The sequence below is a fragment of the Schistocerca gregaria genome, chromosome 8, assembly GCF_023897955.1.
Source record: "Schistocerca gregaria isolate iqSchGreg1 chromosome 8, iqSchGreg1.2, whole genome shotgun sequence".
Classification (NCBI taxonomy): Eukaryota; Metazoa; Arthropoda; class Insecta; order Orthoptera; family Acrididae; genus Schistocerca; species Schistocerca gregaria.
Window position 1 is genome coordinate 233571615 of NC_064927.1, and position 16704 is coordinate 233588318.

The 16704-nt window shown below is 43.7% G+C and overlaps 1 protein-coding gene across 1 annotated transcript in view; it reads left to right on the forward strand.

Annotated features, from left to right (window-relative positions):
- The window catches only part of LOC126284445 (radial spoke head protein 3 homolog), a 333014-nt gene that overhangs the window by 273811 nt on the left and 42499 nt on the right, over nt 1-16704 (forward strand). The window contains exon 4 of the mRNA XM_049983367.1: nt 945-1073. Coding sequence (XP_049839324.1) covers nt 945-1073 — 129 coding nt within the window. The remainder of the gene's footprint in view (nt 1-944; nt 1074-16704) is intronic.

The window sequence follows — 16704 nt, forward strand, 5'->3', positions numbered from 1 at the left end:
TCTGCGGAGGAAGGAGGAGGCATTAAGGGAAGGAAGAAAAGACAGTCATAAAAAGTAAACAAAGATCAGATTTCGCCCCAGACTGCGTTGCAACAGGAGATCATCAACAGAAGCAAAGGACGCAGCTGCGAAGTAAACATTGTTTTCTGTGGAGTTCGACAGTGTAGTTTGCGAGTTTTATTCATCAAAAACATCTTCCGCCTTTAGAAAGCAGATGAGCATGGAGATGAGGACAAATACGGATCACATGTTGCAGACGCAAGCTGGTATGGGAGAGGGGTAGGAAAGGAAGATCCCGTGTCCTTCTCGAAGGAATGACCTTAATATTGGGATAAATAATTTAGGGAAACCAAGGAAAACAAATATATGGGTGGCTGAGCGGCGATTTGAAGTGGCATCTCCAGAAAGCGACTGCAATATGTTAAGCATAGTGCCGCCTTGCTTAGTCGCAAAAACCGGAAGCTCTCCTGCAAACTTGCGAAACTTGAGGATTTCTTTCTGAAAATATCAGAGCTCTGTAGTAATCTGAGAGCTCAAACAGAATGAAAACTGTAATCATGTCAGTGACAGGAAGTAATGCAACCCATTAGCCTCCAATAAAGGACTGTTCTAAACTTCTGCAAGATTATTTCTCTGGAACGATTTAGACTACCAAAGGAGACCATGGTCACACCTGGCAGACACGCTATCACGTCGCATCATAGTAGGTCAGCAGCTCCGAGTAACTATATCAACTGCTGACTGTTTTCTAGTAATATAAGAGGTATCCTTCAATTCTAAATGAATATATTGTTTTCTATCTATTCAGATCACCTCTTTATGAAACTGTTGCATGACGGTGTCTTCTGATTGATCTTTACCTTTCTGCTTGAAGTTCGACGCGCTGCCTGCGACTGCGCCCTACTTTCGAATACAAGTTTATACGGGTGGTGGACGTTTCGCAGATCCTGGACCGGCCGCTGGAAGAAGACGCCTGCTGCCAGACAGACCTGTTCCTCGACCGGCCGCCGACGCCACCCTACGTTCCGGCCAAAACCGGCCTCGACCAGGAGACGCAGATATACCCAGGAGACGTGAGTATATTCCAGCTCAACCTCTGCACTCTAGCGGTAATCCACCGACACCAGCAGTAGCAGATGAGCAACTTATATGTCTCTCTCTCTTACAGACTTCGTAACTGAATGGCGAGCTCTTAATAACGGAATACTGAATTTCTCCTCCAGTCCAAATAGTATTTATTTATTTACTGCATATTAGCTTGATCAGATAATACAGGGTGTTACAAAAAGGTACGGCCAAACTTCCAGGAAACATTCCTCACACACAAATAAAGAAAAGATGTTATGTGGACATGTGTCCGGAAACGCGTAATTTCAATGTTAGAGCTCATTTTACTTTCGTCAGTATGTACTGTATTCCTCGATTCACAGCCAGTTGGCCCAATTGAAGGAAGGTAATGTTGACTTCGGTGCTTGTATTGACATGCGACTCATTGCTCTACAGTACTAGCGTCAAGCACATCAGTACGTAGCATCAACAGGTTAGTGTTCATCACAAACGTGGTTTTGACCGGCCGCGGTGGTCTCGCGGTTAAGGCGCTCAGTCCGGAACCGCACGACTTCTACGGCGGCAGGTTCGAATCCTGCCTCGGGCATGGATGTGTGTCATGTCCTTAGGTTAGCTAGATTTAAGTAGTTCTAAGTTCTAGGGGACTGATGACCACAGATGTTAAGTCCCATAGTGCTCAGAGCCATTTTTGAACGTGGTTTTGCAGTCAGTACAATGTTTACAAATGCCGAGTTGGCAAACGCCCATTTGGTGTATGGATTAGCACGGGGCAATAGCCGTTGCGCGGTACTTTTGTATCGAGACAGATTTCCAGAACGAAGGCGTCCCGACAGGAAGACGTTCGAGGCAATTGATCGGCATCTTAGGGAGCACAGAACATTCCAGCCTATGACTCGCGACTGGGGAAGACCTAGAAAGACGAGGACACCTGCAATGGATGAGGCAATTCTTCGTGCAGTTGACGATAACCCAAATGTCAGCGTCAGAGAAGTTGCTGCTGTACAAGGTAACGTTGACCACGTCACTGTATGGAGAGTGCTACGGGAGAACCAGTTGTTTCCGTACCATCTACAGCGTGTGCAGGCACTATCAGCAGCTGACTGGCCTCCACGGGTACACTTCTGCGAATGGTTCATCCAACAATGTGTCAATCCTCATTTCAGTGCAAATGTTCTCTTTACGGATGAGGCTTCATTCCAACGTGATCAAACCGATCGCAGTCCTCTGGTTTGGAGCCGAGTGGAAGGCTTAAACCATTGGCTCAGACGATTCTGCAGAGATCTGGGGTGCAAATTTCTCGACCTCCGCTATCGGGTGGAGAAATATGGGGTCTGCCTGAATTCGTCAGGCGTGCACTACACGCCGGAAGCGGCTACAAGGGTAGCGGAGTACGTGTGGAGTGCAGATGGGGGTTCTTTAGGTTAGAGAATTCCCTCCCTAGGACGCCTCCTGAGACGCGGCAAGGTAGGAGTAGGCAAATTGCAACAGGGGATAACAATATTAATGTGCTAATAGTAAACTGCAGGAGCGTCTATAGAAAGGTCCCAGAACTGTTCTCATTAATAAAGGGTCACGACGCCCATATAATGCTAGGGACAGAAAGTTGGCTGAAACCATACGTAAACAGTAATGAAATCCTAAACTCAGATTGGAATGTATACTGCAGAGACAGCCTGGGCAGTGAAGGGGGAGGCGTGTTTATAATGATAAGAAGTGCAATAGCATCGAAGGAAATTGACGGAGATCCGAAATGTAAAATGATTTGGGTGAAGGTCACAGTTAAAGCAGGCTCAGACATGGTAATTGGATGTCTCTATAGGCCCCCGGGCTCAGCAGCTGTTGTGACTGAGCACCTGAAGAATAATTTGGAAAATATTTCGAGTAGATTTCCCCACCATGTTATAGTTCTGGGTGGAGATTTTAATTTGCCCCATATAGACTGAGAGACTCAAACGTTCATAACGGGTGGCAGGGACAAAGAATCGAGTGAATTTTTTTAAAGTGCTTTATCTGAAAACTATCTTGAGCAGTTAAACAGAGAACCGACTCGTGGCGATAACATATTAGACCTTCTGGTGACAAACAGACCCAAACTATTTGAAACAGTTAATGCAGAACAGGGAATCAGCGACCATAAAGCGGTTACTGCATCGATGATTTCAGCCGTAAATAGAAATATTAAAAAAGGAAGGAAGGTTTTTCTCTTTAGCAAAAGTGACAAAAAGCAGATTACAGAGTACCTGACGGCTCAACACAAAAATTTTGTCTCAAGTACAGATAGTGTTGAGGATCAGTGGACAAAGTTCAAAACCTTCGTACAATATGCGTTAGATGAGTTATGTGCCAAGCAAGATCGTAAGAGATGGGAAAGAGCCACCGTGGTACAATAACCGAGTTAGAAAACTGCTGCGGAAGCAAAAGGAACTTCACAGCAAACATAAACATAGCCAAAGCCTTGCAGGCAAACAAAAATTACGCGAAGCGTAATGTAGTGTGAGGAGGGCTACGCGAGAGGCGTTCAATGAATTCGAAAGTAAAGTTCTATGTACTGACTTGGCAGAAAGTCCTAAGAAATTTTGGTCTTATGTCAAAGCGGTAGGTGGATCAAAACAAAATGTCCAGACACTCTGTGACCAAAATGGTAATGAAATAGGGGATGACAGACTAAAGGCCGAAATACTAAATGTCTTTTTCCAAAGCTGTTTCACAGAGGAAGACTGCACTGTAGTTCCTTCTCTAGATTGTCACACAGATGAAAAAATGGTAGATATCGAAATAGACGGCAGAGGTATAGAGAAATAAAATCGCTTAAAAGAGGAAAGGCCGCTGGACCTGATGGGATACCAGTTAGATTTTACACAGAGTACGCGAAGGAACTTGCCCCCCTTCTTGCAGCGGTGTACCGTAGGTCTCTAGAAGAGCGAAGCGTTCCAAAGGATTTGAAAAGGGCACAGGTCATCCCCGTTTTCAAAAAGGGACGTCGAACAGATGTGCAGAACTGTAGACCTATATCTCTAACGTCGATCAGTTGCAGAATTTTGGAACACGTATATGTTCGAGTATAATGACTTTTCTGGAGACTAGAAATCTAGTCTGTAGGAATCAGCATGGGTTTCGAAAAAGACGGTCGTGTGAAACCCAGCTCGCGCTGTTAGTCCACGGGACTCAGAGGGCCATAGGCACGGGTTCACAGGTAGATGGCGTGTTTCTTGAATTCTGCAAGTCGTTCGATACAGTTAACCACAGTCGTTTAATGGACAAAGTAAGAGCATATGGACTATCAGACCAATTGTGTGATTGGATTGAGGAGTTCCTAGATAACGGAAAGCAGCATGTCATTCTCAATGGAGAGAAGTCTTCCGAAGTAAGAGTGATTTCAGGTGTACCTCAGGGGAGTGTCATAGGACCGTTGCTATTCACAATATACATAAATGACCTGGTGGATGACTTCGGAAGTTCACTGAGGCTTTTTGCAGATGATGCTGTGGTATATCGAGAGGTTGTAACAATGGAAAATTGTACTGAAGAGCAGGAGGATCTGCAGCGAATTGACGCATGGTGCAGGGAATGGCAATTGAATCTCAATGTAGACAAGTGTAATGTGCTGCGAATACATAGAAAGATAGATACCTTATCATTTAGCTACAAAATAGCAGGTCAGCAACTGGAAGCAGTTAATTACATAAATTATCTGGGAGTAGGCATTAGGAGTGATTTAAAATGGAATGATCATATAAAGTTTATCGTCGGTAAAGCAGATGCTAGACTGAGATTCATTGGAAGAATCCTAAGGAAATGCAATCCGAAACCAAAGGGAGTAGGTTTCAGTACGTTTGTTCGCCCACTGCTTGAATGCTCAGCAGTGTGGGGTCCGTACCAGATAGGGTTGATAGAAGAGATAGAGAAGATCCAACGGAGAGCAGCGCCCTTCGTTACAGGATCATTTAGTAATCGCGAAAGCGTTACGGAGATGATAGATAAACTCCAGTGGAAGACTCTGCAGGGGAGGCGCTCAGTAGCTCGGTACGGGCTTTTGTTAAAGTTTCGATAACATACCTTCACCGAAGAGTCAAGCAGTATATTGCTCCCTCCTACGTATATCTCGCGAAGAGACCATGAGGATAAAATCAGAGAGAGTAGAGCCCACACAGAAGCATACCGACAATCCTTCTTTCCACGAACAATACGAGACTGGAATAGAAGGGAGAACCGATAGAGGTACTCAGGGTACCCTCCGCCACGCACCGTCAGGTGGCTTGCGGAGTATGGATGTAGATGTAGAGATGTAGAATTGTAAATTTTCACAATCAAGATGTGTGGGCTGACGAGAATCCGCACACAATTGTGCAATCACTTCATCAACACAGATTTTCTGTGAACGTTTGGGCAGGCATTGTTGGTGATGTCTTGAATGAGCCCCATGTTCTTCCACTTACGCTCAATGGAGCACGGTATCACGATTTCATACGGGATACTCTACCTGTGCTGCTAGGACATGTGCCTAAACAAGTACTACACTACATGTGGTTCATGCACGATGGAGCTCCTGCACATTTCAGTCGAAGTGGTCGTACGCTTCTCAACAACAGATTCGGTGACCGATGGATTGGTAGAGGCGGACCAATTCCACGGTCTCCACGCTCTCCTCACCTCAACCCTCTTGACTTTCATTTATGGGGGCATTTGAAAGCTCTTGTCTACGCAAGCCCGGTACCAAATGTAGAGACTCTTCGAGCTTGTATTGTGGACGGCTGTGATACAATACGCCATTCTCCAGGGCTGAATCTGCGCATCAGGGATTCCTTGCGACGGAGAGTGGATGCATGTATCCTCGCTAACGGAGGACATTCTGAACATTTCCCGTAACAAACTGTGTGAAGTGACGCTGGTGCGTTATGTTGCTGTGTGTTTCCATTCCATGATTAATGTGATTTGAAGAGAAGTAATAAAATGAGCTCTGACATGGAAAGTAAGCGTTTCCGGACACATGTCCACATAACATGTTTTCTTTCTTTGTGTGTAAGGAATGTTTCCTGAAAGTTTGGCCGTACCTTTTTGTAACACCCTGTATAATGAGAAGAAAAATGGGCCCAATACTGATCCTTGTGGGGCCCCTGATACTGGTTCCTACATTGTGACCTTCCTGTTCCAATCATTACACACTGTTACCGAAGTGTAAGGTATGAGTGGAACCACTGAACAGCACTTGAAGAAAGACTTGTGAGCTCAAGCAAGTAGACTGTCAAAGTCGACAGTAGTTAAAGCTTTCCTGAAATAGAAAAAGCACGCAATAAGAGACCTGTTGTTTATCCCTAGTTTGTTTGTTTGTCAATCACTTTTATAAGAGCAGTCATGATGATGCTATTTATGCTAAAACAGGAATGGTATTCATCTAAACGATTATTAAATAATTAGTAATCTGTCCCTGAACTGTGTTTACTAAAGCCTTGAATAATGCTGGTAGAATGCTTATGACCATGCAGTCAGAAAGCTTTTTGGCGGATTTCTTCTTGGGTAACGGTTTCATGAGTCCCTGCTTCCAGCCTGTTGGAAAAACGCTGCAGATCAGAGAATGGTAAAAATGTCCTTTATTTTTGGCAGCAGAAAATGACGAGAGGGTTGTTAGTTTACATTGTTACATTGTCGTGCCCTGCAGCTACCGAACGAATTCATGCAGTTGACTTCCGTACCGTGTTAGCGCTTACCAGCTGCAGTAAAAGTACGCGTTTTTCTGAAACAGATGAAAAAATGCATAGCTACTATAAATGACTCTTTCGTTTTCTATACTCTACATTTTCCGAAGTATTACATGTACCAAAATAATTGATGCATGAATAGAACCGTGAACTCAGCTTTTCATTTTGCTCTCTACAAACGTTCTGTGAGTGCCGTCTGCTCACACGGCACATGCCCAAGAGGCAGTCAAGATCGTCCCATACCTTATGTAGCAACATCCTGTCAGTGTTCATCACACAGCTGATAAAGTGTCTCAGGTGTTCCGATGTTTTTGCCATTATCCTCAAGCGAACAGGGAACAGGATGGCAAGGTGGTGGGGTTAGGGAACAGAGCCACTGTGCCGAATCCAGCTGCGTGACATTTCGTCACTTAGGTAGCGACGAACATCGATGCTGCAATCCGTCTTATTAGAAGATGAAATTCTCAAGATCAGCAATTAGCTGTGGAAACAGTCGCAGCTGTAACACATCAAGTCAGAGGTAGGCCTACCTCTCACATTCTTCTCACAGAAGGAACCGGCCCATACAGCTACTTTTGTGACAGTACACTGAAAACATTATCCTTCAGGGAATCTCGGTCACGTGTCACAGTTTTACGAGAATATTCTGTGCCCTACATCTACATCTGCATCTACGTGATTACTCTGCTATTCAGAATAAAGTGGCTGGTAAAGGGTTCAGTGAATCGCCTTCAAGCTGTCTCTCTACCGTCCATCTCTTCATGAAATCTCGGTCACGTGTCACAGTTTCACGAGGATATTCTGTGCCCCGCATCTACATCTACGTGGGTACTCTGCTATTCGCAATACAGTGCCTGGCAGAGAGTTCAATGAATCACCTTCAAGATGTGTCTCTACCGTTCCAGTCTCGAATGGCGCGAGTGAAAAACGAGTATTTAAATTTTTCTGTTCGAGCCCTGATTTCTCATATTTTATCGTGATGATCATTTCTCCCTATGTAGGTGGGTGCCAACAGAATGTTTTCGCCATTGAAGGAGAAAACTAGTGATTCAGATTTCCTGAGGAGATCCAGTCGCAAAGAAAAACACCTTTGTTTTACTGACTGCTACTCCAGTTCACGTATATGTCTGTGGCACTATCTCACCTATTTCGCGATTGTACAAAACGAGCTGCCCTCCTATGTACTTTTTTGATGTCATCCGTCAGTCCCACCTGATGCGGATCCCACACCGCACAGCAATACTCCAGACTAGGCACACAAGAGAGGTGTAAGCAGTCTCTTCAGTAGACTTGTTGCACCTTCTAAGTGTTCTGCCAATGAATCGCAGTCTTTGATTTGCTCTACCCACAACTTTATCTATGTGATCGTTCCAGTGTGGGTTATTTGTAATAGTAATCGCTAAGTATTTAGTTGAATTTACAGCCTTCAGATTTGTGTGACTTACCGCGCAATCCAAATTTAGCGGATATCTTTTAGTGCCCATGCGATACCAACGTACCTCGCTCTGTCTACACGGCGGCTGTTTTAGACAAATCCTTCTGAAGCATGTTGCTTTGCTGTTACAGATAAACATCTCACATAATCTGACGCACAAAAACTCATTTCTTACTTTTTTGCCAATATATCAAGGCGCTGTAATCGCAAGCCAAGTGGTGGCCACTATGCAAACTAGGTGAGTTCACGCTTCCACTCATACATCAGTCGCATTTGTACGTGTTTGGACAATATAGAAGTTTGAAAACGAATGAGTCATTTACAGTAGCCTTATATGCTTTACGTCAAAGCGGGACTGGCTATAAACGCTCCTGGGGTAGACTTCTATGACGGCAGAATATTGAAGCGCCGATAACGCCTTCTGTCTCTTGAGGAGCTTTGGATCATCTGTTTGTTCAGAAGCCGTAGTCAGCACTTGACTGCTACTTCCATAAGGTTCCGGCTGGCGATCTTACTGTCGTTACTGGCTCTCAGAACCAGGTTACTGGTATCTTTACTTGCAGTGACTGAGGCCCAGTTGAGATTTGTGGCTAAATAAAGACTCTAAGATGGTAATTTTACTCTGTGAATTACAGTAACGTGAGTGGTAGAAGGTATTTTTTTATTGCACCTTACAGGTGTTTTTTGTGATGTGTGCTTAATTGGAAAGGCATTTTTTCAGCGTCCTAGGCCGTCACCGTTTGAGAACGGCAGGGTCAATTTGAAAACGGAAAGGTCACAAAATTTTCTGTTGAATTGGTATCGAACACTGAGCAGATATATAATTCGCCGAAATTGTATGTCTTGGCATCAACGGCTGTTCAATATGATGCTAACGATAGTAGGTAGTGATACTACAGCGTGAACATGTTTACAGTTGGAATGTGCACTGAGTAGTACTATCAGTACGTCTCACTGGACATTTATCAAACAAGCAATCTCTGGAGGAAGCTGAATCCGAATAGAGCCATCACCGTGATTCAATACAAACTGTCAAGTCGTTTGGACAGTCGGTCCCGGTTCATTTTTCCATGGCCAGTCTCGACTTTTCTGTGTCTGTTGCTATCGTGAATCAAGTTGTCAGTCGGCGCACAGGAACCTATGTGTAGTTTGCCTCCAATGGAGACTTAGCTGCAACTACGTGAATCGCTTTTATCTGAAACAAAGGTATCATTTCCAGCATCGACCACGCCCATATTGTTGTTCGTTGCGCTTGGCAGACCCCGTCCCCCCATTCGTCTCCGATGTCCAAGTTATTCGATGGACTAAGACAACACACCGCGTGCCATTTATAAACGTTTCCACCGTCTCTGCTAGTATTTCGACGGAATCTCAACATATTTGCGGTTCATTTTCTGCCTTGACTTCACATCACTTGAAGCTGGAAGTGTCCCATACTCTTCACATGGCATGAGATAGATTTATAGATAGATAAATAGATAGATATCCAGCGATATAGGCCCTGGAGACCACGCGCTGCTTCCACGAACTGCCTCCATTCCTTCATGTTTTGGGCCCGGTTCCTCCAGGTGTCTTCAGTCCCCAGGGCTGCTAGGTCCTTCGCCAGGTCGTCCATCCGGCGCTGCCTTGGTCGTCCAATGGGGCGTTTGGCGTTTGGTCCCCTTTAGTGTTATCTTTGCCTGTTTTCCATGTGGCATACGTTCTACATGGCCCACCCAATGTATTCGTTTGCTCTTTATCTTCTGTAGGATAGTTGACTGTCGCATCAGAGGGTAGATTTCCTCATTTTTCCTCCTCCTCTATTCTCCATTATCTAAGACTGGTCCCCATATCTTCTTCATTACTCTGCTTTCAAATGTTAATAGTTTTTCCTTTTCTCGATTAGTCATTCTCCATGTTTCTGAACCGTACATTACTGCTGGGCAAATCACTGTTTTGTAGATTTTCATCTTAGTGTTCACTGAGCTCGATTTAGAGCCGAGCGTCTTCCTGAGGGAATGCATGCTTTTCATTCCCACTGCTATTCTTTCCTTGAAGTCCATTTTTATGTTGTTGTCCGTGGTAAGCCAAGATCCCAAATATTTGAAGTGATGTACTTTCTTTAACCTCTTGCCATCTATCTCAAGAAATTCTTCCTGCTCTTGTCTTCTCCCTAATTGCACGAATTCTGTTTTGCCTTGATTCACTTTGAGCCCTACCTTCTGTGCATAATTGTCCATTTTCTGGTACATTCCTTTCAACTCGTGCTTTGATTTATTTAGCAGTACTATGTCATCTGCGTGTGCGAGACAATTGAAGTTACCGTCCATCTTTACTCCAGCCCACTCCTGTTTCCTACACTCTTTTATTACTTTCTCTAAGATGACACCTCGAATGTTTCTGATGTGGCTCCTCGGAAACGAACTGCTGCCTTTGACCCTTCTATACAAGCTTGCACCATTCTCACTAGCATCTCAGGGATTCTGAAGTCACGCATTGCGTTGTATAGGCTATTCCTGTGGATGTCATATGCACGCTGAAAATCGACGAACAGGCTGTAGATATCTCTATCATATTCCCATTGTTTCTCAAACAATTGTCTTAGTGTAAAAATGAGATCTATTGTCGATCTGTTTGGTCGGAAGCCAGGTTGGTACTCCTGTAAATTGTTCTCTATGAATGGTTGCAATTTTCTGAGGATAATGATGGACAGCACCTTATACGTTCCATTCAACCAACTGATTCCTCTGTAGCTACCGCATTCCATTTTGCTTCCCTTCGTGTATATTGTGCATATTATAGACAGTTATCATTCTTCTGGCAGTGACTCCTTCTCCCATATCAACTGGATCCGTTTATATATCTCTAAATGTAAGCTCTTACCTCCCTCCTTGATTCAGTCTGATGTTATTCTGTCCTCCCCTGGGTCTTTGTTGTTTCTGAGTCCTTTGATTGCGATCTTCACGTCTTCTTCACTAACTTCCCATTCTCCTTCATCTTGCCCTCCCTTTTTAGTGTTTGCAGGTAACGTCTCATCTGGGTCTGGGCGATTCAACAGTTCTGAGAGGTATGCTTTCCATCTTTCTACAATTCTTTCCTTGTCATTTATCAAGTTGCCGTTCTTATCTCTAATTAAAATGCTGGGCTCTGAAATCCACGCTTCCGATTTTTAATGTACTGGAAGAATTGCCTTGATTTCTTGTTTTGGCTCTCTGCCTCAACTCGTTCTAGCAAACTGGTTAGATATATTCTCTTCCGAGCTCTTAGGATTAGCTTTGTCTCCCTTCTGACGTTGATAAAATGGTCCCTTTTCTGCTCATTCTCCCTGTCAGCTTGCCACTTCTCCCTCATCTTCCTTCTCTTTTCTGTAGCTTTCTGGCATGTCTCGTTGAACCATTTTCTCTTCTTCATTATCTCCTTTTTTCCTAATATATCCTCCGCTACGTTTCCACCGTCTCTGGTACTTTTTCGACGGAATCTCAACATATTTGCGATTCATTTTCTGCCTTGAGTTCACCTCACTTGAAGCTGGAACTGTCCCATACTCTCAGCACATGGTATGAACGGGAAGATTTGTCCGCATCTCCGCTACCTATTTTCATTTTTTTTCATCTTTCTAACTGATCCTTGTAGTTTCATTGTCACTTAGAAACACTCATTTCCACCATGGAAAACGGTAGTAATACTCTCGTTCGTATGCAGTCATCCCTATTAGTAACACCTTAAAGTACTAGTACGTAAATAACATGGTGGTAATCAGTGAGATAACATGAACACCAGTTTTAAAACTGTAGCAAAATTGCGATAAATTCCTATTCACAGAGAGGTCACAAATATGACATGAAACCAGTGATGTTTGAACTCCTCAATAAAATAAATAGCTCTTCCACGAACATGTATCACATTACTCAATGCTAGTACAGACGCTGCATGAAAGCACACATGCCGCCCGGCAGTCCATCACAAGAGTTGTACAGGATCAAGCTGCTTGGCTAACGGCATTAGTTGTCCAAGTTTCTCAATAGAAACCATAGGCAAATTAAAAGAAAAACTTCCAGTTGAAATAGCGAAAGTAATAGTTAGTCTACAAATTTAAATAATTAGACAGATAATAAAAGTAGCAGAAATGAAATGAACGGCTGTATCAGGGAATCAGGTTTGAAGTATTTAAGTATGTAACGAGTTTTATTCTCTACTAGACGGGTGATAACGATATTGATCTACATCGTGATATTTCCACGGCGTAATAATCGATGCATTAAATTTGGAAAGTGCAGCTGAAAAATTAGAAGATGACGAAATAAAGTTTGTGCCGCTCCACTCCCGAAATTTAATGAACTGATAACGGTGTTGTTTTCCTCTACTAAACTGTTCATTTATGACTCGCTACATTTGTGATTATGACTGATATTTCAGTGCCCTGTCTAAGAGTTATGGTCAACAATTTTTCCATTTGCAGTACGTATGATTGGATATGCTGTTTCAACACGGACATCCTCTCTGGATCAGAAAGTTTGTGTACGCACGTGAAAGGATATGTGTAATTTTGGTAACTGTGCATCTTTCACGCCAGTATTTCAACAACATTGACAATATCCTTAAATATACAAATACTGGAGACTCTTTGATTCCAGATCATCGTTAACGTAAATATGTTTTACATATTTCCTGTAAATATACGAAAAGACACTATCGATTATTTACACAGTCGAGAAACAGTAACTAAAATCAGTCGGAGCCCTCTAGCGTCTATGAATAACTAACCGAGGTGACGTTAGGTGAACGATCATAAGAATGTAGTTATGTGTTGCGCAGATATAAGACGTAAATTTACAGGAAGAATTCTCACAGCATACATTTCGCCCACTACGTCATCTGGGTAAACCTTGTTATCTTAATTCCGTACAGTGTCTGTGTATCTGACCCGAAATGAGTTAACAAAACAGCTATGCCTCACAATGAAAGTTACTCTCAAAAATATGAGCACCCACGTTTAGTTACCAGTAACATACTACATCCTCCAACTTACTTCTCGCATAGTGAAGACGGAGGTAAATTTAAAGAAATTCGGCGGTACCCGTGGATCGTTCTGCTAGCGCATCCGTCACGAACTGCACCGGAAATCGTGGAAGGGCTTCTGCAACACAATACGCTACAAGGCAAATTATGGTATATAAATTTAGACGTAGACGACACTACAGATTTTTTGATGTGGGTCTTAATCTCTTGTGAACGATTTCAGGTTTCATTGAGCTAGGATCCCAAGGAATTAAGTGCTGACTATTTGTAACACTTTTGGAGACAACGAACTGGACGTGAGGTGAATGGAGTCTGTGGCTGAGCCATGGGCAACAGAGGTCCATAAAAAGAAACAAGCCTGTGTTTAATGAAGTTATACGGTTTATAAAGGGGCTTCCAAGAAACGTAGAATTATTCCGAGTGTCAGTCTCATCGAGCAGATGGAGTCGGTGGCAAACGTTACAGATAGTCGAAAGGAGCAGGCGTATTTCTGTTGCGGATGTGGAATAATAGTGAGCGGTATGTGGCTTAGCCATCTGTCCTGAGACGAAGTTAAATTGCAAGAGAGACTGAGACAGGAGGGCTAAAAACATGTGACCTGTATGAGAAGTTAATCTCGAGAAAGCGTCCGCGGCTCGTGGTCTTCCGGTAGCGTTCTCGCTTCCCGCGCTTGGGGTCCCGGGTTCGATTCCCGGCGGGTCAGGGATTTTCTCTCCCTCGAGATGACTGGGCGTTGTGTGCATTTCATCCTCATTCACTCGCAAGTCGCCGTAGTGGCGTTATAGAACGTGAGCAGCGGCGGCCGAACAGCCCCGCGAGGATTATTATTATTCGGGAAAGCGAAGCTCAGAAGGTCCGCCTCCATAGGTGAGCAGGCATCGTCTCTCGCCGCTATGCGGAGGACCCGCGTTCGATTCCCGATAGTGCCAGACATTTTTCCTTCGTGAGGGGACTGGTACGGGATCCATTCATCCACGTGATGAAAATTGCGGATCTACTTGAGTGAGAAGCAGCTCCTCTGAGGTCAACAAAGACGGCACTGGCCGGGAGGGCGGTGTCATATCCGAATGGTGCCATTGGCCAAGAATCACTCGGTCGGTGGGCCACGATTGGCCCGTCTGTGCCAGAGCGCGGAGCTGCCTCTATGATAGTGATAGGATACTGAGCACTGTTGCATCTCCGTGCTGGCTTTGTAATATATTTGGACTTTTGTCCCACAGGTCGGCGCCCATAAAATGGTATGTGTAGCCGGCTGCAGCAGCTGTGTGCCCAGTGTAAACAAGAAATGCAAAAGGATAAACAATAATAATTTCTACGGATCAGAGTTGAGACTTACAACCGGAGTTCTACAGGGTGTTTAAACAAAAATGTCACGTATTGCTACAGGGGGTGGTACTGCTCAAAACAAGAAAAGTTCCTATAATGGTATACAAGGGCGATGTTCTTGAGGATAATATTATGGAAATGGAAGAGGATGTAGATTAAGATGAAATGGGAAAATTGATACTGCGTGAAGAATTTGATAGAGCACTGAAAGGCCTAAGTCGAAACAAGGCCCCAGGAGTGGACAACATTCCATTAGAACTACTGACATCCTTGGGAGAGCCAGTCCTGACAAAACTCCACCATCTGGTGAGCAAAATGTATGAGACAGGTGAAATACCCTCAGACTTCAGGAAGAACATAATAATTCCAATCCCAAAGAAAGCAGGCGTTGACAGATGTGAACTTTACCGAACTGTCAGTTTAATAATTCACGGCTGCAAAATACTAACGCGAATTCTGTACAGACGAATGGAAAAAATGGTGAAACCCGACCTCGGGGAAGATCAGTTTGGATTCCGTAGAAATATGGGAACACGTGAGGCAATACTGACCCTACGACTTATCTAAGAAGCTACATTAAGGAAAGGCAAACCTACATTTCTAGCATTTGTAGATTTGGAGAAAGCTTTTGACAATGTCGACTGGAATAATCTCTTTCAAATTCTGAAGGTGGCAGGGGTAAAATACAGGGAGCGAAAGGCTATTTACAGTTTGTACAGAAACCAGACGGCAGTTATAAGAGTCGACGGACATGAAAGGGAAGCAGTGGTTGGGAAGGGAGCGAGACAGGGTTGTAGCCTCTCCCCAATGTTATTCAATCGGTATATTGAGCAGGCAAGTAAAGGAAACAAAAGAAAAATTCGGAGTAGGTATTAAAATCCATGGAGAAGAAATAAAAGCTTTGAGGTTGGCCGATCACATTGTAATTCTGTCAGAGACAACAAAGGACTTGGAAGAGCAGTTGAACGGAATGGACAGTGTCTCGAAGGGAGGATATAAAATGAACATCAACAAAAGCAAAACGAGGATAATGGAATGTAGTCGAATTAAGTCGGGCGATGCTGAGGGAATTAGATTAGGAAATGAGACACTTAAAGTATTAAATGAGTTTTGCCATTTGGGGAGCAAAGTAACTGATGATGGTCGAAGTAGAGATGACATAAAATGTAGACTGGCAATGGGAAGGAAAGCGTTTCTGAAGAAGAGAAATTTGTTAACATCGAGTATAGATTTAAATGTCAGGAAGTCGTTTCTGAAAATATTTGTATGGAGTATAGCCATGTATGGAAGTGAAACATGGACGATAAATAGTTTGGACAAGAAGAGAATAGAAGCCTTTGTAATGTGGTGCTACAGAAGAATGCTGAAGATTAGATGGGTAGATCACGTAACTAATGAGGAAGTATTGAATAGGATTGGGGAGAAGCGGAGTTTGTGGCACAACTTGGCAAGAGGAAGGGACGGGTTGGTAGGGACATGTTCTGAGGCATCAAAGAATCACCAATTTAGTATTGGAGGGCAGCGTGGAGGGTAAAAATCATAGAGGGAGACCAAGACATGAATACACTAAACAGATTCGGATGAATGAAGGCTGCAGTACGTATTGGGAAATGAAGAAGCTTGCACAGGGTAGAGTAGCATGGAGAACTGCATCAAACCAGTCTCAGGACTAAAGACCACAACACCAACAACAACAACAATGGTATGTGTGGAAAACCCATACCTGTTCACACATGGGCCTCTCTGAGGTCTCAGACGCTTGTCTCACATACGTAGAAGTGGATTCTACAAGCAATGCTGAATGTGGTTACCACTCATCCTTACATTTCCTCGAATCCAATGAATTACGCTCCCTTTCAAATACGCCTGGCGACATTGGTACTGCGTCACATGTATTGGTCACACGTTCCTGTGACGTCTGCATATTATCATGGGTTGGGCATACAGCAATGCCTTTAATTGTCCCACTGGCCATAAATCCAACGGATTCGCTTTTGGGGATCAAGGAGACCGTGCTACCGGAGTTCCTCGAACAGTCTATCATCTGCGAAACTTTGTGGTGAGCTACTGTCGCACGATCCATAGAGATTGGGATGCTCTGAATGCTATCAACATTACTATCAACCTTCTGAAAACTACAGCAATTCAAACTTACACAATTAACTGCAACAGGAAGAAGAC